General features: G+C 41.3%; 2 protein-coding genes across 4 annotated transcripts in view; both read left to right on the top strand.

Annotated features, from left to right (window-relative positions):
- LOC139380652 (MORC family CW-type zinc finger protein 3-like) overlaps positions 1–5,658 on the top strand; it is a 40,025-nt gene extending 34,367 nt beyond the window's left edge. For all 3 annotated transcript variants that reach the window (XM_071123549.1, XM_071123548.1, XM_071123550.1), the window contains exons 16-18: positions 93–879; positions 1,106–1,302; positions 1,500–5,658. In XM_071123549.1, the coding sequence (XP_070979650.1) occupies positions 93–879; positions 1,106–1,302; positions 1,500–1,647 (1,132 nt within the window). In that variant the 3' untranslated portion in view covers positions 1,648–5,658. The remainder of the gene's footprint in view (positions 1–92; positions 880–1,105; positions 1,303–1,499) is intronic.
- An 8,485-nt stretch (positions 5,659–14,143) lies between these two features.
- Positions 14,144–20,406, top strand: LOC139380244 (chromatin assembly factor 1 subunit B-like). The gene is made up of 14 exons (XM_071122780.1): positions 14,144–14,200; positions 14,616–14,748; positions 15,048–15,180; positions 16,166–16,286; positions 16,401–16,504; positions 16,642–16,738; positions 16,865–16,949; positions 17,085–17,178; positions 17,382–17,451; positions 17,584–17,675; positions 17,779–17,938; positions 18,177–18,752; positions 19,871–19,950; positions 20,203–20,406. The coding sequence occupies exons 2-14, from the start codon at positions 14,623–14,625 to the stop codon at positions 20,322–20,324; spliced, it is 1,860 nt and encodes a 619-aa protein (XP_070978881.1). The 5' UTR covers positions 14,144–14,200; positions 14,616–14,622; the 3' UTR covers positions 20,325–20,406.
- Positions 20,407–24,758: the final 4,352 nt, after the last annotated feature.

Here is a 24,758-nt window from a genome sequence, read left to right as displayed (position 1 = left end):
CATTGCCACAGGGGACAGAGAATTTCTGTCAATAATCATCATTATTCATTCAATAGTGCATCAAGTGATAAGCCCCCATACCCTCTCTACAGAATGAAGAGAACCCTGGCCATGACCCCTGAAATTGAGACAAAAAAACCCAGGTTGAATGGTTTCCACAACAACACCCCCATGGAGACTGTATCAGTCGTCATCCCTGTTGACGATGACGACGATAACATCATGGATGACGATGACATTATGATCTTGGAGATCAACAGCACCCCTATTCAAAAGAAGGCAACCTTTGACCTTGCCATGGTAAAATCAGAGAGCAGGGCCATGGAGACATCTTCTGGCACTGGCAACGTTAAAACTAGCTGCACAGGAACAAGCTCTGTGGAGACGGGAACTGCGGCGACCAGCTACTTCCCTCCACCACCTTCTTCAGAGCAGGTGAGCATCACCACCCAGACAGAGATCAGGAGCAAAGTGAAGGATGAAGATGAGGAGCACAAGGAGAAAAGGGAGAAGGAGGAAAAAGGTAGGGACAGAACCGAACCAGGCCCTTCCACACACAACCCACCCTCTGCTGGCCCATCCACACCAGGCCCATCCTCTTCTGGTCCATCCGCCCCAAACCCATCAGACCATCCTATGATTGACTTCCGTAACCTGTCAGAGGCCCAGGAGCAGCAGGACCAGCTGCTGGAGCTCATGCAGGCTGCAGCCCACGAGAGGGACCAGTTCAAGGAGCAAGTCAACAAGTTGACCTCGCAGCTCCATAACCTGGAGGGCAGCATGCAGGAGCTCTCCCAGGCCACTGTGAAGAGAGAGCACTGCCACCAGGCCTGTCAGACTGGAGGAGGGGAAGAAGGAGAGCAGTCGGAGAGGATTAAGGTCAGTCACCAGCTGGCCATCTTGTAGCCTCATATATATTTGTATGCTGTTAATATTTAATGAGTAAGATTTGCCCAGCAGCTGTCGGTACAGTTAGTATTTGTTAAATGGACAATGCAGTGTGCGAAAGAACATTGCCAGGGTGTCTATCTGATATCTCCTTCCTCTCCCCATAATCTTTTGTCATCCATCCCCTCTGTGACCCTGCCTGCTCCCCAATTTACAGGTTGAGATTATAGAGGAGGAGAGGGGCAACCTCTGGTCTCTTTGTGAGACACTGCAGCAGGACGTGGTGGAGCTGAAGAGGGAGAAACAAGAGTGGGAGAGAGAGAAACAGGAGAGAGAGAAACAGGAGAAAGAGAAACAGCTGAGAGAGAAACAGGAGAGCGAGGGCGCTCAGACATCAGCTGACCAGGCAGAGAGGTGAGACGGAGAGGCCACTAGTGCTGCTAATGTCTCGACCTCGGATACGCCCCAGACGTGAGGATAAGATTGTTTCCTTCAGTATTCATTTCTGACAGTGTACATGTTGACAATCTGTTTTTCTGTCTGTCTGTCTGTCTCTCTCTCTCTCTCTCTCTCTCTCTCTCTCTCTCTCTCTCTCTCTCTCTCTCTCGCAGACTGAGGGAGCTTCGGAGGAGCGTTGGTCGTCTCCTGGTCACGTTTGTCCCAGCACTGGACCTCGAACAAGTAAACTATGACTGTTCAGTCATTGACGAAATCCTCGACCAGGTTCTTACTGACGTGGAGTCCATGGGGCCTGTGTAGGGGCCTGTGGGCGGGATATGGATGGAGGGGTTGTCATCCATCTTACTCTGTAAGGTGAGGCAGACTTGGGGATAGTCACAGATAATTCCTGCCTACCTTTTACCTTTTTACACTTTTTAAACTTGTTTTATAGGGATTTTTTTTACAAACAAAAAAAGGAAATGAACACATAATACCCCATAATGACAAAGTAACAACAGGTTTGTAGTAATTTTTGCAAATCTATTAAAAATAAAAAAAACAGATACCTTATTTACATAAGTATTCAGACCCTTTGCTATGAGACTCGAAAATAAGCTCAGGTGCATCCTGTTTCCGTTGATCATCCTTGAGATTGGTCATCCTTGATTAGAGTCCACCTGTAGTATTTTAAATTGATTGGACATGATTTGGAAAGGCACACAACTTTGAAGGTCCCCAAGAATACAGTGGCCTCCATCATTCTTAAATGGATGAAGTTTGGAACCACCAGAACTCTTCCTAGAGCTGCCTGCCCGTTCAAACTGAGCAATCGGGGGAGAAGGGCCTTGGTCAGTGACGTGACCAAGAACCTGATGGTCACTCTGGCACAAGTCCAGAGTTCCTCTGTGGAGATGGGAAAACCTTCCAGAAGGACAACCATCTCTGCAGCACTCCACCAATCAGGCCTTTATGGTAGAGTGACTGGACGGAAGCCACTCCCAATTAAAAGGCACATGACAACCCGCTTGGAGTTTGCCAAAAGGCACTCCAAGGACTCTCAGACCATGGTCTGATGAAACCAAGATTGAACTCTTTGGCCTGAATGCCAAAGGTCACGTCTGCAGGACACTTGGCACCATCCCTACGGTGAAGTATGGTGGTGGCAGCAACATGTTGTGGGGATGTTTTTCAGTGGCAGGGACTTGGAGACTAGTCAGGATCGAGGCAAAGATGAGCTGAAACAAAGTACAGAGAGATCCTTGATGAAAACATGCTCCAGAGCCCTCGGGATCTCAGACTGGGGCGAAGGTTCACCTTCCAACAGGACAATGACCCTAGGCACAAAGCCAAGACAACGCAGGAGTGGCTTCGGGACAAGTCTCTGAATGTCCTTGAGTGGCCCAGCCAGAGCCCGGACTTGAACCTGATCAAACATCTCTAGAGAGACCTGAAAATAGCTGTGCAGCGATGCTCCACATTCAACCTGACAGAGTTTGAGAGGCTGTAATTGCTGTCAACAAAATACTGAGTAAAGGGTATGAATACTTATGTAAATGTGATATTTCCTTTTTTTTCATATAAGTTTGTACACATTTCTAAAAACCTGTTTTTTCATAGTCATTATGGGGTATTGTGTGTAGGTTGATGTGGGGGGGGGGGGGGACTATTTAATCAATTATAGAATAAGGCTGTAACGTAACAAAATGTGGGAAAAGTCAAGGGGTCTGAATACTTTCCGAATGCACTGAGTATACAAAACATTAAGAACATCTGCTCTTTCCGTTACATAGACTGTCCAGGTGAATCTAGGTGTAAGGTATGATCCCTTATTGATTTCAGTTGTTAAATCCACTTCGTTTATTGTAGATGAAGGGGAGAAGACAGGTTAAAGAAGGATTTTTAGCCTTGAGACAATTGAGATATAGATTGTGTATGTGTGCCATTCAGAGAGGGGGGGGGGGGGTGTTCCTATTAGGAAGGTATTCCTAATGTTTTGTATACTTTTTAAAAACTTGTATTTTGTTCCATGACCATGGTGGTGTTGTGGAAATTCTTGCACAGGGACACTCTAGGTCAATCTGGTAGCTGGTTGAGAGAATGCCTAGAGCGTGCAAAGCTGTCATCAAGGCAAAGGGTGGCTATTAGAAGAATCTCAAATATAAAATATATTTTGATTTGTTTAACACTTTTTTGGTTACAACATGATTCCATATGTGTTATTTCATAGTTTTGATGTCTTCACTATTATTCTACAATGTAGAAAATAGTAAAAATAAAGAAAAACCCCAGAATGAGTAGGTGTTCTAAAACTTTTGACCGGTAGTGTACATGAAACTCCACTGATGAGACATGTTATTGTCATATAATCAAAATGAGTCATGTTACCCTCAGAGGTGTTATCCTTGTTACTAATCGAGACATGTAATCTAAACATGTTTTCCTTGTTACTAATCGAGACATCCCCTGAGACATGATGTCTCTTAAGAGATTTCTGACACATGTTAACCTCTACTGTAGATAACGTTATAGATCAGCTCACACGGAACTGGCAAACTCAGCTCACATTCACTCCATATTCACACTTACTAGTCCCCTGACAGCTCTCATTCACTAAATACTTAATAGCTCAATTTCAATCCTCTTATTGTCCAAATTTCAATCAGCTTATTATCCAGATGTCAATCTTAATACTAATCATTTCAATATATTTCTTATCCACATTTCTATCAGCTTGATATCAAATTTCAAACTTATTATCCAAATTTCAGTTTAATATGTAATTTCTCAAAATCACACAACTTTCACATTCACCTAGTACTATTACCCATGTGCATCTTCAACGATTCTCTTGTCATTACTTGCTATACACCTTATGTATCGTCAACGGTTCTCTTGCCACTACTTGCTTTACATATAAATAACACCCTATATTCAAAAATGCCTTGTGTTATTTTGTAGTGGCTGCAGACCACACAGACATTTCTTCTAAATGCCTAGAGTCAGCTGTCAGCGGGGCTTTCCATGGTACCGTCACGCCCTCGTCCTAGTTCTCATAAGACTTGTAAATAGCCTCCTCTCTATAAGACTGGGTACCTTTTTTATGTGTTACTCGCCTTGATTTTATTCTTCATCATTTATTTTTATACTAATTTATTTAAATTGACTTACCAGTTGCCGTCCCTCAATTGTTTGTAAATAATGTGTCTCCTCCTGGGCAGCTCACAGCCAAATTCAAATTAAATTATAAAAATATTTAATTTTCATGAAATCACAAGTGCAATATAGCAAACACAGATTAGCTTGTTGTTAATCCCCCTGGTGTGTCAGATTTCAATAAAGCTTTTCGGTGAAAGCATACCAAGCGTTTATGTAAGAACATCTCTCTCAGTAGACAAAATATTACAAACAGCTAGCAGCCAAGTAGATTGGTCACGAAAGTCAGAAGAGCAATAAATTAAATCACTTACCTTGGATGATCTTCGGATGTTTGCACTCACCAGACTCCCAGTTATACAATAAATGTTCCTTTTGTTCCATAAAGATTATTTTATATCCAAAATACCTCCATTTGTTTGGCGCGTTATGTTCAGAAATCCACAGGCTCGAGGGGTTCCGACGTGATGGGATCTTTCTCGCTCATTTTTCAAAATAAAAGCCTGAAACTATGTCTAAAGACTGTTCACACCTTGAGGAAGCCATAGGAAAAGGAATCTGGTTGATATACCTTTAAATGGAGGTAAGGCATCCAATGGAACAGAGAGCTTTCAGGAAAAACAGCACTTCCTTGTTGGATTTTCCTCAGGTTTTCGCCTGCAATATCCGTTCTGTTATACTCACAGACAATATTTGGACAGTTTTGGAAACTTTAGAGTGTTTTCTATCCTAATCTGACAATTATATGCATATTCTAGTTTCTTGGCCTGAGAAATAGGCAGTTTCAAATGGGTACCGATAGGCAGAAATAGGCAGTTTCAAAATACTGCCCCCTACACTCAAGAAGTTATGGGTGGAATGTTATTATAAGTGTAATTTTGGGATGCAAACTCAAAATAAAATACATTTAAACTCTGACACGGTACAGGTGTTCTGTTTTTATAAGGCTATAACCATGTGTATGAGGTGTATACTTTTGTCTCAAAGTAGATTTGTTTAAGACTACTAAGAAACACTGTGACCCTGATTTAGCCCACTGCAGGAAAAGGTTTAAACTGTGGGGCTACTGAGAGAGAGAATACAGTAGACGGCACGGATCAAAAAGTGATTTTTGACCTATTTTATGTGTCTCGTGATTATGCCCATATACAGTGGGGCAAAAAAGTATTTATTCAGCCACCAATTGTGCAAGTTCTCCCACTTAAAAAGATGAGAGAGGCCTGTAATTTTCATCATAGGTACACTTCAACTATGACAGACAAAATGAGAGAAAAAAATCCAGAAAATCACATTGTAGGATTTTTAATGAATTTATTTGCAAATTATGGTGGAAAATAAGTATTTGGTCACCTACAAACAAGCAAGATATCTGGCTCTCACAGACCTGTAACTTCTTTTTTAAGAGGCTCCTCTGTCCTCCACTCGTTACCTGTATTAATGGCACCTGTTTGAACTTGTTATCAGTATAAAAGACACCTGTCTACAACCTCAAACAGTCACACTCCAAACTCCACTATGGCCAAGACCAAAGAGCTGTCAAAGGACACCAGAAACAAAATTGTAGACCTGCACCAGGCTGGGAAGACTGAATCTGCAATAGGTAAGCAGTTTGGTTTGAAGAAATCAACTGTGGGAGCAATTATTAGGAAATGGAAGACATACAAGACCACTGATAATCTCCCTTGATCTGGGGCTCCATGCAAGATCTCACCCTGTGGGGTCAAAATGATCACAAGAACGGTGAGCAAAAATCCCAGAACCAAACCGTCCTAGTGAATGACCTGCAGAGAGCTGGGACCAAAGTAACAAAGCTTACCATCAGTAACACACTACGTCGCCAGGGACTCAAATCCTGCAGTGCCAGACGTGTCCCCCTGCTTAAGCCAGTACATGTCCAGGCCCGTCTGAAGTTTGCTAGAGAGCATTTGGATGATCCAGAAGAAGATTGGGAGAATGTCATATAGTCAGATGAAACCAAAATATAACTTTTTGGTAAAAACTCAACTCGTCGTGTTTGGAGGACAAAGAATGCTGAGTTGCATCCAAAGAACACCATACCTACTGTGAAGCATGGGGGTGGAAACATCATGCTTTGGGGCTGTTTTTCTGCGAAGGGACCAGGACGACTGATCCGTGTAAAGGAAAGAATGAATGGGCCATGTATCGTGAGATTTTGAGTGAAAACCTTCCATCAGCAAGGGCATTGAAGATGAAACGTGGCTGGGTCTTTCAGCATGACAATGATCCCAAACACACCGCCCGGGCAACGAAGGAGTGGCTTCGTAAGAAGCATTTCAAGTTCCTGGAGTGCCTAGCCAGTCTCCAGTTCTAAACCCCTAGAAAATCTTTGGAGGGAGTTGAAAGTCTGTGTTGCCCAGCAACAGCCCCAAAACATCACTGCTCTAGAGGAGATCTGCATGGAGGAATGGGCCAAAATACCAGCAACAGTGTGTGAAAACCTTGTGAAGACTTACAGAAAACGTTTGACCTCTGTCATTGCCAACAAAGGGTATATAACAAAGTATTGAGAAACTTTTGTTATTGACCAAATACTTATTTTCCACCATAATTTGCAAATAAATTCATTACAAATCCTACAATGTGATTTTCTGGATTTTTTTTCTAATTTTGTCTGTCATAGTTGAAGTGTACCTATGATGAAAATTACAGGCCTCTCTCATCTTTTTGTGGGAGAATTTGCACAATTGGTGGCTGACTAAATACTTTTTTGCCCCACTGTATGTACATCCTGTCCTTCCGTTCTCACACTATCGAGTGAGTGCTTATGTAACCTGATAGTGCATCTGTTTATGGTAAAGCATGTGTTTGCATTAAAGCTGTCAATATGATTGTGTAGTGAACTGTGGAATGTGTTTGAACATTTTAAAGAGTAGAGTAGTGAGTCTCTGCTATTTAGTAATAATGTATATGAAACAGTAATTTCCGGGTGGGGGGGGGGAACACTACGAGTGACAAGAAACCTCGAGAGATAATCCACAGAAGACTCTAAATAAATAAAACCTGTCTCCTAGACCAATTGTCAGTGTGTTGTGTCCCTGTCATGAACACAATGACAAAACCCTCGAAGCCATTCTTTGTGAGGCCCCTGATTGTGTTAATGGTGTGGTGGATATGAGTGACAGACATATGGGTTACATTTTCCAACCCAATGATTCAACTGTGAAGATTTTCACAAACGACAGCCTCAACACCCCTTTTCAACCAAAAACAGGGTGTTTTTCTCCTGCGTTGCGGATGAGAGAAAGAGCAAGTCTTAAGCCAATGTCAGATCGAACAAGCCCTCAGGGGAACAACCTGCCGGGGTACGAATTGGAAGAGGAAGTCTGCAGATGAGATGATTTGAAAGCCATAAGAATCTCTTCAGTGGCATATAGTCCAGACTCCAAAATTACAATTTTAGGTAGTCCCGAATTCAATAGTTTAAATGCCACCAAATCAGTTAGTTTGTATGTTTTTTCAAAAGCCTACACAGAGGTAAACTATTTTGTGCCCTTTTCCAAAACCGTGAACTTTTGCATCGATTGGCGCTTCTGTCCTCAAGACATAACCTGGGTCTAAAGTCAAGAAGGCTGATCTATCCAGGGAATGAAAACATGCGAAACCTGGAAGGCGCTGGAGATCATTGGGGGAAGAGACAGTGTCTGAACCGGCCACATCTTGATGATGGGGATTTAGAGACAGATCGAGGTGTTGGTTTACCATAGGTAATTCCCAATGCCTTTTTTTCTTGAAGAAAGGAATTACTTATAAAACATGTATATGAAGGATTGTTCAATAATAACGTGTAAAATGTATGCATTTAGGTACTAAAGATTTAAAAATGTAATTTACATAGCCTGATATTTAATTTAATCTCTGTCTCCTGCTGTGTGTGTGTGTTGACAAGGATCTGTCGCGTCAGGGGTGGGGCTAATGACATATTACAAGCAAAGAACAATGCTGATAACATTATTTTTTAATAAAGGAAGAATAATTATACATGTAAACATTGAAAGGATATAAATAGCATTTATGTATTAACATTTTACAATAATATGAAGTTTAAAAAAAAAAAACTAAAGTGTATTTATCTTCAATGAATGAAATCTCTGGCTCTCTCTGTCTGTCCCCCGATATGTTCCTCTCTACACAAGAGACGTGGTTCAGGGAAGATGTGTGTGTGCAAACACATGCTTTACCAGAAACAGATGCACTATCAGGTTACATAAGCACTCACTCATAGGAGAATGGAAGGACATGATGTACATATATGGGCATAAGCACGTGACACATAAAATAGGTCATCAATCACTTTTTGACCCGTGCTGTCTACTGTATTCTCACTACTGAGTTTAACACCTCGTTCTCACACAGACTTACTACTCCAATGTGGATGGAGGCTCTGGAATCGTGTTAGTTTTTTCCCGGGATGATGATTTTCTCTTTGATTACAGGGGACCACAGTGAACTTTCCTGGAATGACGTCAGGAACAGGAGTTCTCAGATTAGTGTAGGGATGTAAGCTCTGCAATTAACAGCTATGTTTACAATGCAACTGTTTTGAATGTATTATTTATTTGGGAATTTTTTATATTTATTCAAATTCAAAACATATCACTGTTCTGTGTTGTGATTTTATTTCTCTCAATTAATAGAAATAACTCCATGCTTCATATATCACTGGCAACAAAATATACACATATTAATGCTGTAATGCATTACCAACAGCTTCTTAAAGTATTTGAGAAGAAAATATGCAGGTTGTCATTTATTGAGATGACTCGTGTACTGGAGGCAGCTCTGCATAGTGCTCACTAGCTGGCACAACCACAAAGTCATAAAATCTGATTTTCAACCTATCCTTAATGCCTAACCTTAAATTAAGACCAAAAAGCGAAATGTTGTTTACATTCATTTTTGCGATATACTGTGGACAATTTTGACTGTACAGCCAATCTTTTGGAAACTGCTCAGTTCTGCCAGCAGGGCAAGACTTATGACAATAAATGTCAACCTACAGAAAATACAATAGACATAGAATACCCAATAACATTTACTGACTAAGGAATCCTCAATATGTCACTTTCACAATTCCATACACAATTAGTAATAATGTATTTGTTTGGGAAGGCATCAAAAACAAAATGGAAGCAGAAATGTCATTCAGTGCATTAGAAGTATCAAAGCAAGTGCATATTTGATGATTGTCAGGGCAATAGAAAATACCTACTCTTTGCCTGATGCACTTTAGGGAGGGGGGGGGGGGGGGTGGAATCAAACCACAACCACATGCTCATCCCTGACTCCTGCAATACATAGTGCCATCAGAAAGTATTCACACCTTTTGACTTTTCCACATTTGTTTTGTGTTAGACTGAATTTAAAATGGATTACATTTAGATGTTTGACTGGCCTACACACAATACCCAATAATGTCAAAGTGCAATTGTGTTTTTTGTCATTTTTACAAATGAATAACAAATTAAAAGCTGAAATGTCTTGAGTCAATAAGTATTCAACCACTTTTTTTATGGCAAGCCTAATTTCAGGAGTTAAAATGTGCTTAAGTCACATAAGTTGCATGGACTCTATGCAATAATAGTGTATAATATTATTTTTAAATGACTGCACCCCACAAAAATCTATGCACCCCACATATACAAGTATCTGTAAGGTCGTTTCAGTTGAGCAGTGAATTTCAAACAGATTCAACCACAAACACCAGAGGTTTTCCAATGAAGGGTACCTATTGGTAAGACAAAAAAACAGACATTGAATATCCCTTTGAGCATGGTGGAGTTATTAATTATACTTTGGATGTTGTAAAAATACACCCAGTCACTACAAAGATACAGGTTTTCACAAAAGATATATGGAAATGTCTGCTCTATCCAAAATTACAACCAACTAATTGCAGCATTACCACAAAAATGGAAGAGGAAAGTGGATATAAGGGCACAGGGTGAGACCCAGATGCAGACATGGGAGGCAGATGGTTTGAGTCTCTGATATTTATTAGTATCCAAGGGGCAGGCACGAGAATGGTCGTGGACAGGCAAAAGATCATAACATGGTCAGAGTCAAGGCAGGCAAGGGTCAAAACTGGAATGACTAACAAAAAATAGAGAAAACAAGACGAACTGGCACAGAGACAGAAAACACAGGTATAAATACCCAGGGGATAATGGGGAAGATGGGTGACACCTGGAGGGGTGGAGACAAGCACAAGGACAGATGAAACAGATCAGGGTGTGACAGTGGAAGGGGGAAAAGTAGGGTACTTGTCTGTCAGCCCTGCATTAAAGGCCATAATTGGTTAAGAAAAATTGACAAATAAAAAAGTATACAAGTTTTATTTAAGGACCCAAAAATTTGACAGCCGTGCTATATAGATTGCAAAATAGTTGGGAAGAGATTTTCGAAGTACCGATTCCATGGCACATGGTTTATGAACTGATACGCAAAACGAATTCAAAACTATACATTTTTCATTAAAATTATTATACAAAATTCTTGCAACCAATAGATTGTTATATATATGGGGGGATAAAACCTTCCCAGAGACAGAATCATTAGATTAGTTTTGGTACTGTCCATATGGAGCTTGTTTTTGGTCACAGGTGAAGAATTGCAACATTTACCTGAAGCTCACTCTGCAGATAGCACTCCTGGGTGATCTGAAAAGTCATAGTCAATCGATCAATAATATAATAATACTTTAGCAAAAAAAAGTATTTTTAATGTACAATCTGTACAAATTATGAGAAAGGTTCAGAACTTTTGTGAAACATCACAGCACAGTTGACAAATATATGGCAAATAGAAATCCAATGTGGATGGTGTTAAGAGATAGATGGGAGAGGTTGAATGGAGCTGAAGATTGGTAATAATAACACCTAATAACAACAGGATAACTAATGTAAAACATACTGTGTCCATAAAACGTATATAGGTTCATAACTTTTGTGAAATAAATAGATGGGAGAGGTTGAGGTTAGAGGAAGGTCAGGAGTAAAAACAAACAAAAGATAACTATTGTAAAATAGACTGTGCCATAAAAAGTATATGGTTTGTATACGCTGGAAGTAGAAGCCTACGCGTTGTTGTTCACTAGTTTACTCCAATTAGGGAGGGGTGGTAAGGGTTAGAAAGTAATTGTCACGACTTCTGCCGAATTCGGCTCCTCTCCTCGTTCGTGCGGCGTTCGGAATATACAGAATGTACAGAATATAGCCCTATTTGTTAAAATAACAAGTCAATACTATGGCAAGAACAGCTCAAATAAGCAAAGTGAAACGGCAGTCCATCATTACTTTAAGACATGAAGGTCAGTCAATACAGAAAATGGAAGACCTAAAGTTACCTCTAATAAGTTCTGTCCTCTGTCCTTTGGTTTTATGAGTCCAAATTGGAGATTTTTGGTTCCAACCGCTGTGTCTTTGTGAGACGCGGTGTGGTTGAATGGATGACCTCCGTATGTGTATTTCCCATCGTAAAGCATGGAGGAGGAGGTGTTATGGTGTGGGGGTGCTTTGCTGGTGACACTGTCTGGGATTTATTTAGAATTCAAGGCACACTTAACCAGCATGGCTACCACAGACTACCCACCCCAACTCACACCCTGACCATACTAAAACAAAGACATAACAAAGGAACTAAGTTCAGAAAGTGAAAGGTGTACCAAAATTCAATTACACTATCGGTGTGTTCGAAGTATTACATTGAAATGTTAACGCTGATCTACTCCCTAAATATATATATATATTTTAAAGATAATGGTGTCCTTCCTAACTGTAACAGCTGTCTTGGGAAGAAGGTGAGGACCAAAGCGCAGCAAGTGTTCATCTTATTTAATAATACAAAAATATGAATAACAAACAACAACAAAGAAACAAAACAGTTCTATCTGGTGCAGACACACAAAGACTGAAAATAACCACCCACAAAACACAATTGAAAACAGGCTACCTAAATATGGTTCTCAATCAGGGACAACGATTGACAGCTGCCTCTGATTGAGAACCATACCAGGCCAAACACAGAAATAGAAAATCATAGAAAAACTAACATAGACAACCCACCCAACTCATGTCATGACCATACTAAAACAAAATACAAAACAAAGGAACTAAGGTCAGAACGTGACACTGACTCAGTTGCCCGAGGAAGAAAATCACTCAGGGATTTCACCATGAAGCCAATGATATCAATATCAAATTACAGCCTGATGTGCTGGCATCGCTGAATTCAACATCAATTGTGGCGTGACCAACTGTTCCGTTTTCAGCGCGCAGCGGAGGGAAAGTGCACAGACACATGCCACAGTCCTAGCTGTCAGTGGTGTAAAGTGCATAAGTAAAAATACATTTAAAGTACTACTTAAGTCGTTTTTTTGAGGGTATCTGTACTATTTTAAATGACTTTTACTTTTACTTTATTACATTCCTGACGAAAATAATGTACTTTTTACTCCATACATTTTCCCTGACACCCAAAAGTACTATTTTTCTTTTTGAACGCTTAGCAGGACAGGAAAATGGTCTAATTCACGCATTTATAGAGAAAATCCCTGGTCATCTGATCTGGCGGACACACTAAACAGTGTGCCCCTGGCTATCCATAAATCAGATAAAAACAAGAAAGTCGTACCATCTGGTTTGCTTAATATAAGGAATTTTAAATGATTTATACTTTTACTTTCACTTTTGATACTTTTGTATATTTAAGCAATTACATTTACTTTTGACACTTAATTATATTTAAAACCAAATACTTTTGAACTTTTACTCAAGTAGGATTTTACTGGGTGACTTTCACTTTTACTTGAGTCATTTTCTATTAAATAATGCTTCCCCACCTCCTAATTCCCAATTTACCCCAAGTCTCAAACTAAATTACATCATGTAATGTGTAATTATTCGCCTACCTCCTCATGCCTTTTGCACACAATGTATATAGACTCGTTTTTCTTTTTCTACTGTGTTATTGACTTGTTTATTGTTTACTCCATGTGTAACTGTGTTGTTGTCTGTTCACACTGCTATGCTTTATCTTGGCCAGGTCGCAGTTGTAAATGAGAACTTGTTCTCAACTAGCCTACCTGGTTAAATAAAGTTGAAATAAATAAATAAATAAATACAAAATAAAATACATAAAAATGCGCTTCATGCACTTACAACGCCTTTGAATGTCAGCATATATGTTGTTATTCTACTATAATGTCAGCTGAAATCTATTTTGAATGTCAATTTGTTTACCCCTTGCAATTACCCAGACTCAAGAGAGTCTGTGTACTCTCTGCCGCCATTTGGATTACTCTGGTATTACAGCACCCGGGAACAATCTCTGATGTTGCAGGTTCTCATACCCACACCCGTTCCCTCTCCTCCTATCACTGTTGACTTCTCTACCGGAAGTTATGGACGAACTCTACGCGGGAAACCCATGTTGTTTTGTCTGTTTTTTTTTTTATTTTACCTTTATTTAACCAGGCAAGTCAGTTAAGAACAAATTCTTATTTTCAATGACGGCCTGGGAACAGTGGGTTAACTGCCTGTTCAGGGGCAGAACGACAGATTTGTACCTTGTCAGCTCGGGGGTTTGAACTCGCAACCTTCGGGTTCCTAGTCCAACGCTCTAACCACTAGGCTACCCTGCCGCCCTGTGCAGTCTGCTTGTCGACTGGACTCAGCAGATAAGTGAAACAGCCGAAAAACAGGTAGATAAAGATAAATGTTTATTTATGCAAATGTTATGGATGCATATCTGAGTAATTCAATATTTAATATAACATTAACACTGTTCATTAGGTCGTCGCAAGTGGTTTACTTCATCACACAGCTAGCTATCTGAACTAGCTAACGTAAGCTAGCTAGCGATTGAGCTAATTTAGCTCTGGCTAAGCTAACGAACAGGTTGGCTTTACTAAGCAAAATTACTAGTAGGTACTGAGCTACAATTAATATATGAGAGTAGAGCACTTGAAAGTTGCTAATGTCCCAACTTTCTTCACTGCCTTCTCATTTACAAGTGACTGTTGGTGTCAACAACACAACAATTGTTGTTTGTTCAGTTGCTAGTTATAGCTAGTATCTCTAGCTGACATTCTCCTTTCTTCCTTTCCCTGTATTTAGTAGCAGGATGAAGGTGATAACATGTGAGATTGCGTGGCACAACAAAGAGCCTGTCTACAGTCTGGACTTCCAGCACAACTCAGAGGGCCGCATACACAGGCTGGCCACAGCAGGAGTGGACACCACTGTCAGGGTGAGTACTAGCTAGCTGTTTAAAACAACCACATTGTTCAAATCAAAGTTTAGTGGTCGTGTACACAGATTTTCAAATGTTATGGCAGGTGCAGCGAAATGTCTCTCTTACTTTCTCACACACACATTTATGTAGTTACACACAAACTGAACACTTGTATGCATTAGCAGAGGGCCTTTTTCTCTCACTCACACTACTTGGTAAGGGAACAATGTAGTTATGCCTTCAGAGACAATGACCTAACGTGTGTAGTGGCTCTGTGTGATGCTGTAACGTGTGGTGTCACTTGCTGTGGTCAGCTGTGGCGTGTGGAGATGGGGCCTGATGGGAAGGCAGTGGTGGACTTCCTGTCAAACCTGGCGCGGCACACCAAGGCCGTCAACGTGGTGCGCTTCTGCCCCAACAGCGAGCTGCTCGCCTCTGGAGGAGATGGTGGGTCACTATGTAGCAAACTTATATAGCAAATAAAATGGAACAAGGGTGATCAGCTTCTCCAATGCCGAAGGTGCATAAAGATGTTGGAATTAAAAAATGACATCGTGGTTTTACCACTATCAATGGCGTTTTAAAACTATGGTGTGACATGGTTCAATTTTCAAAACTTGAAGCTAAAAATGGGATCATGTTTACTGTGATTATGACATAAAAAAAAGTAACAGAGCAATGTACAATACGGAAAACTTGGACTACAAGTCATTTGTGGTAAGTGCATGGAGGCCGCCATCTTTTTGCACCTCTGGTATTGTAATCAGTGGATGCCAACACAACAATAATACTATTTATTTATTTTTGTGTTTTACCAATCTCGTTGAGATGAACTATCTCTTTTACAAGAGAGACCTGGCCTAAATACCAGCACACAAACACGAAGCACTACAGTTTAAAAAACATGAATGCACACATTGAACAGTAAGATGGTTTGAGAGTGTGGTGAAACTAGGGGTTAACATTGACCCCCCCCCCCCCCCATGTGACTGCTCGATAATGTAGTTAGACTAGTGAAAATGGGAACTGTCTCAGTATGGCTTTATAAATAAAAATGTACAAAGGATTTAATCCCCTGAAGAGTTAAGGCCAGCCCACTCGCACATAGAGGGTACAGTGATGTGACAGCTTTGGAGTTGGTAACAAACTTCAGCACTCCATGGTACAGTGTTCATCATACATAATGACCTCACAGGGGCGTACATGTACAAGATATCACCATAATCAAGTATAAGCATAAAAGTAGTGCAAACAAGCCTCTTTTATCTCTTCAAATAAAAACATGACTTATTACAGACAAAACAAATCCAACTTTAGCCTGAGCTTTTTCAAAAGACCTTCGATGTGGGATCTTTCAAAAAACCCAAGTACTTGTAAATTGCTATGATAAGAGATACTCACATTACATGTGAGTGTAATGACTGTGTAACAGATGCAGCCATCCTGCTGTGGAAGCTAAACGACAGTAAGGAGCCTGAACAGGCCCAATCGTTCCAGGAGGAGGAGGACAGTCAGCTCAACAAGGAGAGCTGGAGCGTGGTCAAGACCCTGAGGTGAGACCCTCTAATAGATGCCCTTATCTACAATGCATGGTCCCCTCCCTGTAATATTTTGATATGTCTGACTTCATAACCACATCTGTGATTGTTGTTTAAATTGTTTGGTAGGGGACACATAGAGGATGTGTATGATATCAGCTGGACCCGGGATGGGAACTTCATGGTCTCTGGTTCTGTGGACAACACTGCCATTATGTGGGATGTCACAAAGGGTAAGATGTGTGTACACAAAGTGTGTCTAAATGTGTCTGTTGAGTTGTACCTCTGTGTTGTCTATTATGTTTACTCTCAGTGAATGGATGCTGTTCATTAGTTATAACACAGGTAGTAACTGTGTTGTATTTCTCAGGTCAGAAGCTGTGCATCTTTAACGACCATAAGAGCTATGTGCAGGGAGTGACCTGGGACCCGCTGGGCCAGTATGTGGCCACACTCAGCTGTGACCGGTAGGAACACAACACACACAGCCACTGGTTCTGCGTGAGAAGCCATTTTGTCTCTCCCTTAATCAGTGATTAGTGGAACTAACATATAAACAATGAACCAGCATCATCTCCCTCTCTCTCCCTCAGGGTGATGCGTGTGTACAGTACTCAGAGCAGGAGGAAGGCCTACAGTGTCAGTAAGATGAGCTCTGGATCAGCTGTCGAGGGAGAGGTCGGTATGAGCTGAGTGGACAATCTCCCATACACACACATTTACAATCATACACACACATTTACACTCACACAAAACAATCATACACACACTGAACACTCAATGATGTAATGGTGTTTATTTGTTTCTGTACAGGTGAAACAGTACCGAATGTTCCATGACGACAGCATGAAGTCTTTCTTCAGGCGACTCACCTTCACACCGGACGGATCCTTTCTGCTTGCCCCAGGTACACACACGAAAACAATTACTCTGTGCATTCGTCTGGCGACTTGAAACAGGAAGAAATTGTGTCCTGTGCTGCTGTCTTATCCTATGATGTGGAGGTCATAGGTGACATCCTGTTTAGCCCATCTCCTTTCTCTCTGTCTCCCTCTCTCTCTGTCCTTCCTCTCTCTCTGTCTTTCCTCTGCGTTCTCTCTCTATATGTAGCGGGGTGTGTGGAGGCAGGGGAGAACGTCACCAACACTACATACGTCTTCTCCAGGAAGAGCCTCAAGAGGTCATTGCTGCCAACCAATAACCCTTTGGTGACAATGAAGATTTAGTGAAATGAACTGAGACTGTCACAGCCTGCAGTTTGCTTCTGTATCAGAGTATGGGTATAACCTGTATCTGCTTTTCTGTATCTTAGGCCCATAGCTCACCTGCCCTGCCCTGCTAAAGCCACCCTGGCTGTACGCTGTTGCCCTGTCTACTTCGAGCTGAGGACCAAGAAGGGAGATGGTAAGGGCACACACAATAGCAAAACATGATAACTAACTCCCTTCCTCTCCTCTCTATGCCTTCCTCTCTCCTCACCACTCCACTCTCCCTTCCTTCCCTACAGATGGCAGTGCCCAGCCCCTGCCCAACATGTTTGGCTTGCCATACAGACTGGTGTTTGCTGTAGCATCAGAGGACTCCATCTTCATCTATGACACTCAGCAAACCCTACCCTTTGGCTACGTGTCCAACATCCACTACCACACACTCAGCGACCTCACCTGGTACACACACGCTCTTCAGATGTCTTGTATTGCTCTGTTTTTGATTAGCTTGAGGTAGAAGATGCCCTTGATCTACGATCTGGTGACCCTATCCCCCAATCCCAAACTGCACTGAAAATTTCTGACCCTGTATCAGTCTTTGGGGGTAACTTCTAACTACTCCTTGTGATAATAAGTTGTTGTAGTATTATTCCAGTCTGTTCCATCCAGTCTATTTAGTGATGGTGTACTGTTGTAGGTCTCTGGACGGTTCTTTCCTGGCGGTGTCTTCTACAGACGGCTACTGCTCCTTCCTTTCCTTCTCTCCTGGTGAGCTGGGCACCCCCCTGAAGGAGCCCCCAGTCCTGGAGGTTGTCACCCCTGGCAATGGCCCAGAGAAGAAGGGCAAGAAGGCTGCCATGACTCGCAGGGTGTCCCCCGTCCCTAAAACCACAGAGAGCACCGCCACTGTCCACGCCATTCCTAAAGAGACCCCCAGCACCTCCCATGCCACCCCCCTGGTCCCTGGGGGTGAGGAGAATAACAACCCTGGCAAGGCCAAGCTACAGCCCCGTAGGATCACCCTCAACACCCTGGAGGGATGGGGCAAGCCCAGCACCCCCAAAGCCACTGCTGCTAATTCCCCCAAGATCCCTACCACAGCAAACATCAGCGCCCCCTCCACCCCCCAGCAGCCTCACCTCATCGCCTCTACCCCCAAAACCCGCCTCACCCCCTCTACAGCCCAGCCCTGCCTCACCCCAACGGCCCACAGAAACACTCTTGGTCCCAGCACCCCTAAAGCTAGCACCACCCCTAAAGAACCTGTCCCCAGGTAAGAGCACAGACACAAGATGTCATGGATTTTTTATCTACAGACCATTGTGTGTCTGGATTTTTGTATGCCTGTGCTTGTCTAATCAATTTAATGCTTGCCTGTGAGTCAGAGTTTGTGCATGGGTGCGTATATTAGTGAGAATGTGTTTCTGCATGTGTGAGTAGCGTTTGCACGCTAATGCACCTTGATCCTCGTTGAATCACTCATCATGTTGGTCACCACTACAATCAAAGGTTAGATGAAACCATTCTCCCTGTAATGGCTACCCCTGGTCCATAAGCTCATTACTATCCTGTTCTCAACCATGATGCTATTGCCTAGATGCTACAACAAGTTAGCCTGAATGTAAAGGCAGCACCTGGGCATTTAGGCTACACTCTCCAATACAAAAATATAGTATGTAAATGTAGTTAAAAATCCCTGAACTCCCATTCAAATGGCTGATGGTGAGTGGAGCCAGACTGACTGCCTGGTACCTACACACAGCTACTACGTCACTGCCACATGATCACTGGATGGAAGGGAACAGTTAGACAGGGATAGGCTGATGGCAGCATGCCTTGTCTAGGGAAGGACATTGAACCATTTCCCCCCCTACTGTTTCCATTTATTGGAAATGTGCAGTATCTAAGAATCTCTATGCAGGTTCTGAATCAACATTGTGGATGATAAGTAATTTGTTGACATTGAGTGTGAGACAAAATAATGACAGAGCTTGCGGCGTGTATTGGTCGTTAGCTACTGTCTGTCAGAACAAAACCCTGTCTGGTGTTCAGGGTTCTTTGGACCCCACCCACTGTTAATCAAGTACCGATTATCCTGAGAGGCTGCCGGCAGACAAGATGGGCAGTGGGTGTGTGTGTGTGTGTCCGGTCATTATCAGTCTGTGAGGAGATTGAATGAGGAGAGAAAGAGCATAGGTGGGAAAAAGTGCAGTTAGATTGTTATTATTTGCAGGTTTAGTTTTTCCCTATGAATCCTAAATTAGGTGCAAGTTTTTCTTATGTAGGCCTACATAAAAGCCATATTTTGGAACTTATTCCTAAGCCACCTACTCAAGAGCTGGGTAGATTCCCTCTCTAAGTCACTGTTCTCTCGCTACTTTCTGTTTTTAGACGGATATCTCTGACTCCCGTCGTCTCTAGATCTTCAGCTGCCTTCACCACACCCTCCTCCACGGAGAAAGCCAAACATGGTCAGCATATCATGCAACAACCAACACAAGGATTTGCCAAGCACTTTACAACAAGGCCAGGGATTGGCTATGGACAGTGTTATAGTTACCTGTCTCTGTAATGGGGTCTGCCTCTGAGCGCCCAACCAATGAAACAAAATTAACATCTGAGTATACTAAATTATGTAAAATCCTATTCCTAAGAAAGTTTTATTCAGTCCAGTGTTCTGCCAATGATTGATGCATGTATTTTGGTTCATCTTTGCCCCCCAGAACAACCCTCTCCCCCCACCGAACCTGTGTGCCAGCCCCCAGAATCCAAGCGGCCCAAGACCAGCACCCTGGCACGCAAGACAGGGGTGGCTCCAGCCTCAAGGGCCACACCCAACCCCTAAGGACCCCTCATTGCCAAGAACCCTCTGCAGGACAGAGTGGTGTCAACATGCAACTCGCATATTATCATCCTACACACACACACACACACACACACTCTCACAAGTGTCTAGCCTATAGAACTGCTTAGAGACTGGTGTGACCTAATTTACACACACACACTCACAAAAGTTCACGGAGCAAAGACTGGTGTTTCCTCCTAATGCAATTTTCTGTATATTTTTGTAATTTCACATCCTGAATTGTTCTGTAGCTCATTTTATTGGATAAGCAGGTAGTTATTTAAGTCATAATGCCCGAGAAGCAGTGTTAGCCGTGCCAATATATCCTCCAAACACAGTCTTCGAGGGCATTATCAATTTTATACAGCGGGTTACCAACATATTCAAATAAGGTTATTTTCATGAATTTATTCATGCTATTTCATCCTTCCTCAAGATATAGTCCCGACACAAATCTAGGGTTCTACCCAAGCCGGCTGGTCATTCGTTCAGTCTTTTTGTTCTGTATCTATGCCATACTGGCTGGCAACGTCCTTATCCCTTGCTTGCTAACTACCAACTACGGCTACCTTAGTCACGTCAAACAGTGCAGACAGAATAACAGTAGCTGCATTTGTTTAAGCTGCTTTCTAGTGACATTTATTTTGAAACATCCATAACAATGAGCTTATGAGACAATGTGCTCTCATCAGGGCACTGTTGTTCAGAGGAGCTAGCTAAAAACACAGCTACAATAACTTCAAAGGGAAGCTGGAAAGACTGCAAACTAGCTTTGTTTCATTTGACCTTTTTTCAATTGACATTTCTTTGTTTGTATTCATAAAAATTATGCCAGTTGATTCATGATTTCGACTGGCTGTGAAACGCTTGCCTGTCTTTCTCGTCCCGATCCCTAGAAGTTCATTACTATGGGACAGCTGGAGATTGAATTTGAATATTGAAGCAAATGTCAGAGAGACAGACAGCAAGGTTCATACAAATCTCCATTGTTGAAAAGTAAATGTTAGTCTAAAAGAAATGTGAGAATGTCTAGATGCTTTTTAAAGTTTATAACTTCCCTGCCTAGGCTGATGAGACAGTGGATTACGCATTCAGATGGAACAGAGTAAATGGGCATTTTAACATCATAGGTTTAGCCAGTGGTAACTTGTGGAAAGACACGGGCTGGAATGCGCTTTTAACCGATCAGCTTTCAGGATTAGACCCACCCGTTGTATAATTTAAATTAAAAACTGTGGTTCCAGCCCTGAATGCTGATTGGATGACAGCCATGGTATATCAGACCGTATACCACGGGTATGACAAAACATTTATTTTTACTGCTCTATGCTGGTAACCAGTTTATAATAGCAATAAGGCAGCTCTGGGGTTTGTGGTGTATGGCCAATATACCACGGCGATGCGTAGTGCCTAAGAACAGCCCTCAGCTGTAGTATATTGGCCATATGCCACACCCCCTCATGCCTTAATTCTTAAATAAAAATGTACCTGGCTAAAAATAAAGGATAAGAAACAGAAAGTTACATATAAGATAAAACCGCCCCAGGCCAAATTATGCTTAGCTCATGTATGAAATTGTACAATGGTCATTGACTTTAGTCTGAATGGTTGTCTGTAGTGGTATATTGGGGTTGTTTCTCCTTTTTATATGAATGTTTGTGTATTGTACTTTTGGGATTTTGGTAACACTTCAATGCAGTAATGCTTGTCTAAAAAAATACATGTATTTGTTATGTCTCTCTAAACATTCCCATGAATGTTCCCAGGACCCAAGTGGTAAATCTAAAAACACTATGAAAAATCTGGGAAACCAGGTCTGGTATTCATAGCTGACTTTGAGAAGGCCTTTGATAAAGTACGACCGGAATTTATAAATGCCAGGACTATTTTATTTTGGAGCATCTCTTATACAATGGGATAACGTTATGTATAGTAACTCCAGGTGTAAAATAGTAAATAATGGCTACTTCTCATAAAGTTTAAAACTGTCAAGAGGAGTTAAACAAGGTTGTCCACTATCGGCATATCTATTTATTATGGCCATCGAAATGTTAGCTATTGAAATCAGATCCAACCATTAATGTCAAGGGGCTAGAAATCCAGGGATTAAAAACAAAGGTGTCATTGTACGCTGACAATCCATGTTGTCTTTTAAATCTGTAATGTGGATCCCTGCACAGTCTCAAAGGATCTAGATCATTTTTCTAATCTCTCTGGATTACAACCAAATTATGATAAATGCACCATATTATGTATTGGATTGCTAAAATAATACAACTTTTACATTACTGTGTAGTTTACCAATAACATGGTCTGATGGAGAAGTGGACATACTCTATATTCATATCCTGAAAAAATGAAATTATCTTACTACAATACATTTTAAAAAGTGAGTCAAAATAGATCATCTTACCTTGAAAAGGACAATACAAAATTAGACAGGCCTATTTATATAGTGAATATGAATTTGGAGGGCAGAAATGATTAAATATTAAACTATTGGACCTCTCACTACAGGCTTCAGTCATAAAAAAACGAAAAATTAAATTCAAACTGGCTCTCTAGCTGATTAGTAAGAAGGGCTCACCCCGTGTTCAATAATGGCATTTTTTCCTTTATTCAGATTACAACCTCTCACTTTTGGTTATTTGAAAGTAAAATCATCTCCAAAATATCGCATTTAAAAAAAAACATGCCACAGAAAGCTGGTTGCAATTTCTGTCTAATCCACCAGAAAAGAGAACAAATATTGTAACAAATAGTATGGTTAAACTCAAATATACTAATTGATAAAAAATAAATGGAAAAGCAACGTTTAAAAACAGTATAATCTTTGTAAATTATATAAATAGGACTGGTGGAGTTATGTCACACATGCAGTTAACAAAAATATATGGAAATGTGTGCTCTGACCAAGATTACAACCAAATGATGGCAGCGTTACTACAAAAATGGAGGCAAGTGGAAGGAGAAGGAACTTGTCTGTCGGCCCTGCATTAAAGACCAAAATTGGTTAAAGGAAATTGTGATGAATAAAAAAAGTATACCAGTTCAATTAAAGGACCCAAAAAATGACAGTTGAGTCATACAGGTTGAAAAATAGTTGGGAAGAGGTTTTCGATGTAATGATTCCATGGCACGTGAACTGATAAACTCTGGATTCAAAACTTTGATTTTCAGTTTAAATTATAACCATCATAATGTTTATATATACAGTGCCAGTCAAAAGTTGACACACCTACTCATTAAAGGGTTTTTATTTATTTGTACTATTTTCTACATTGTAAAGAAGTAGTGAATACATCAAAACTATGAAATAACACATATGTAATCATGTAGTAACCAAGAAAGTGTTAAACAAATCAAAATATATTTGAGATTCTTCAAAGTAGCCACCCTTTGCCTTAATGACAGCTTTGCACGCTCTTGGTATTCTCTCCACCAGCTTCACCTGGAATGCTTTTCCAACAGTCTTGAAGGAGTTCCCAGATATGTTGAGCACTTGTTGGCTGTTCCTTCACTCTGAGGCCAACTCATAACAAACCAATTTGGTTGAGGTTGGGTGATTGTGTAGGCCAGGTCATCAGATGCAGCACTCCGTCACTCTCCTTCTTGGTAAAATAGCCCTTACACAGCCTGTAGGTGTGTTAGGTCATTGTCCTGTTGAAAAACAAATGATAGGCCCAATAAGCGCAAACCAGATGGGATGGCGAATTGCTGCAAAATGCTGTGGTAGCCATGCTGGTTAAGTGTGCCTTGAATTCTAAACCCAGACAGTGTCACCAGCAAAGCACCATCACACCTCCATGCTTCACGGTGGGAACTACACGTGCGGAGATCATCCATTCACCTATTCTGCGTCTCGCAAAGACACGGCGGTTGGAACAAAAAATCTCACATTTGGACTCATCAGACCAAAGGTCAGATTTCCACCGGAGTAATGTCCATTGCTTGTGTTTCTTGGCAGCAATTCGAGCATTCAACCTCTGAACAGTTGATGTTCAGATGTGTCTGTTACTAGAACTGAAGCATTTATTTTGGCTTCAATTTCTGAGGCTGGTAGCTCTAATGGACTTATCCTCTGCAGCAGAGTTAACTCTGGGTCTTCCTTTCCTGTGGCGGTCCTCATGAGAGCCGGTTTCATATCACTTTATGTTTTTTGCGACTGCACTTTAAGAAACTTTCTAAATTCTTGACATTTTCCAGATTGACTAACCTTCATGTCTTAAAGTAGTGATGGACTGTCATTTCTTTTTGCTTATTTGAGCTATTGCCTAAATATGGACTTTGTCTTTTACCAAATAGGGCTATATTCTGTGTACCACTCCTACCTCGTCACTACACAACTGATTGGCTCAAACACATTAAGTAGGAAAGAAATTCCACAAATGAACTTTTAACAAGGCACACCTGTGAATTGAAATGCATTCCAGG

Source organism: Oncorhynchus clarkii, chromosome 22 (assembly GCF_045791955.1).
Source record: "Oncorhynchus clarkii lewisi isolate Uvic-CL-2024 chromosome 22, UVic_Ocla_1.0, whole genome shotgun sequence".
Lineage (NCBI taxonomy): Eukaryota > Metazoa > Chordata > Actinopteri > Salmoniformes > Salmonidae > Oncorhynchus > Oncorhynchus clarkii.
The sequence above is the reverse complement of the archived record's forward strand: the minus strand, read 5'-3'. Positions and strand labels throughout refer to the sequence as shown.

What these genes read in the sequence shown, in the direction of transcription:
- LOC139380244 (XM_071122780.1), top strand. Translation starts at nt 14,623, where the DNA reads ATGAAGGTGATAACATGTGAGATTGCGTGGCACAACAAAGAGCCTGTC. An exon ending in GATCAGCTGTCGAGGGAGAG is followed by an intron (nt 16,950 to 17,084) that starts GTCGGTATGAGC and finishes GTTTCTGTACAG; the next exon opens with GTGAAACAGTACCGAATGTT. An exon ending in ATCCTTTCTGCTTGCCCCAG is followed by an intron (nt 17,179 to 17,381) that starts GTACACACACGA and finishes CTCTATATGTAG; the next exon opens with CGGGGTGTGTGGAGGCAGGG.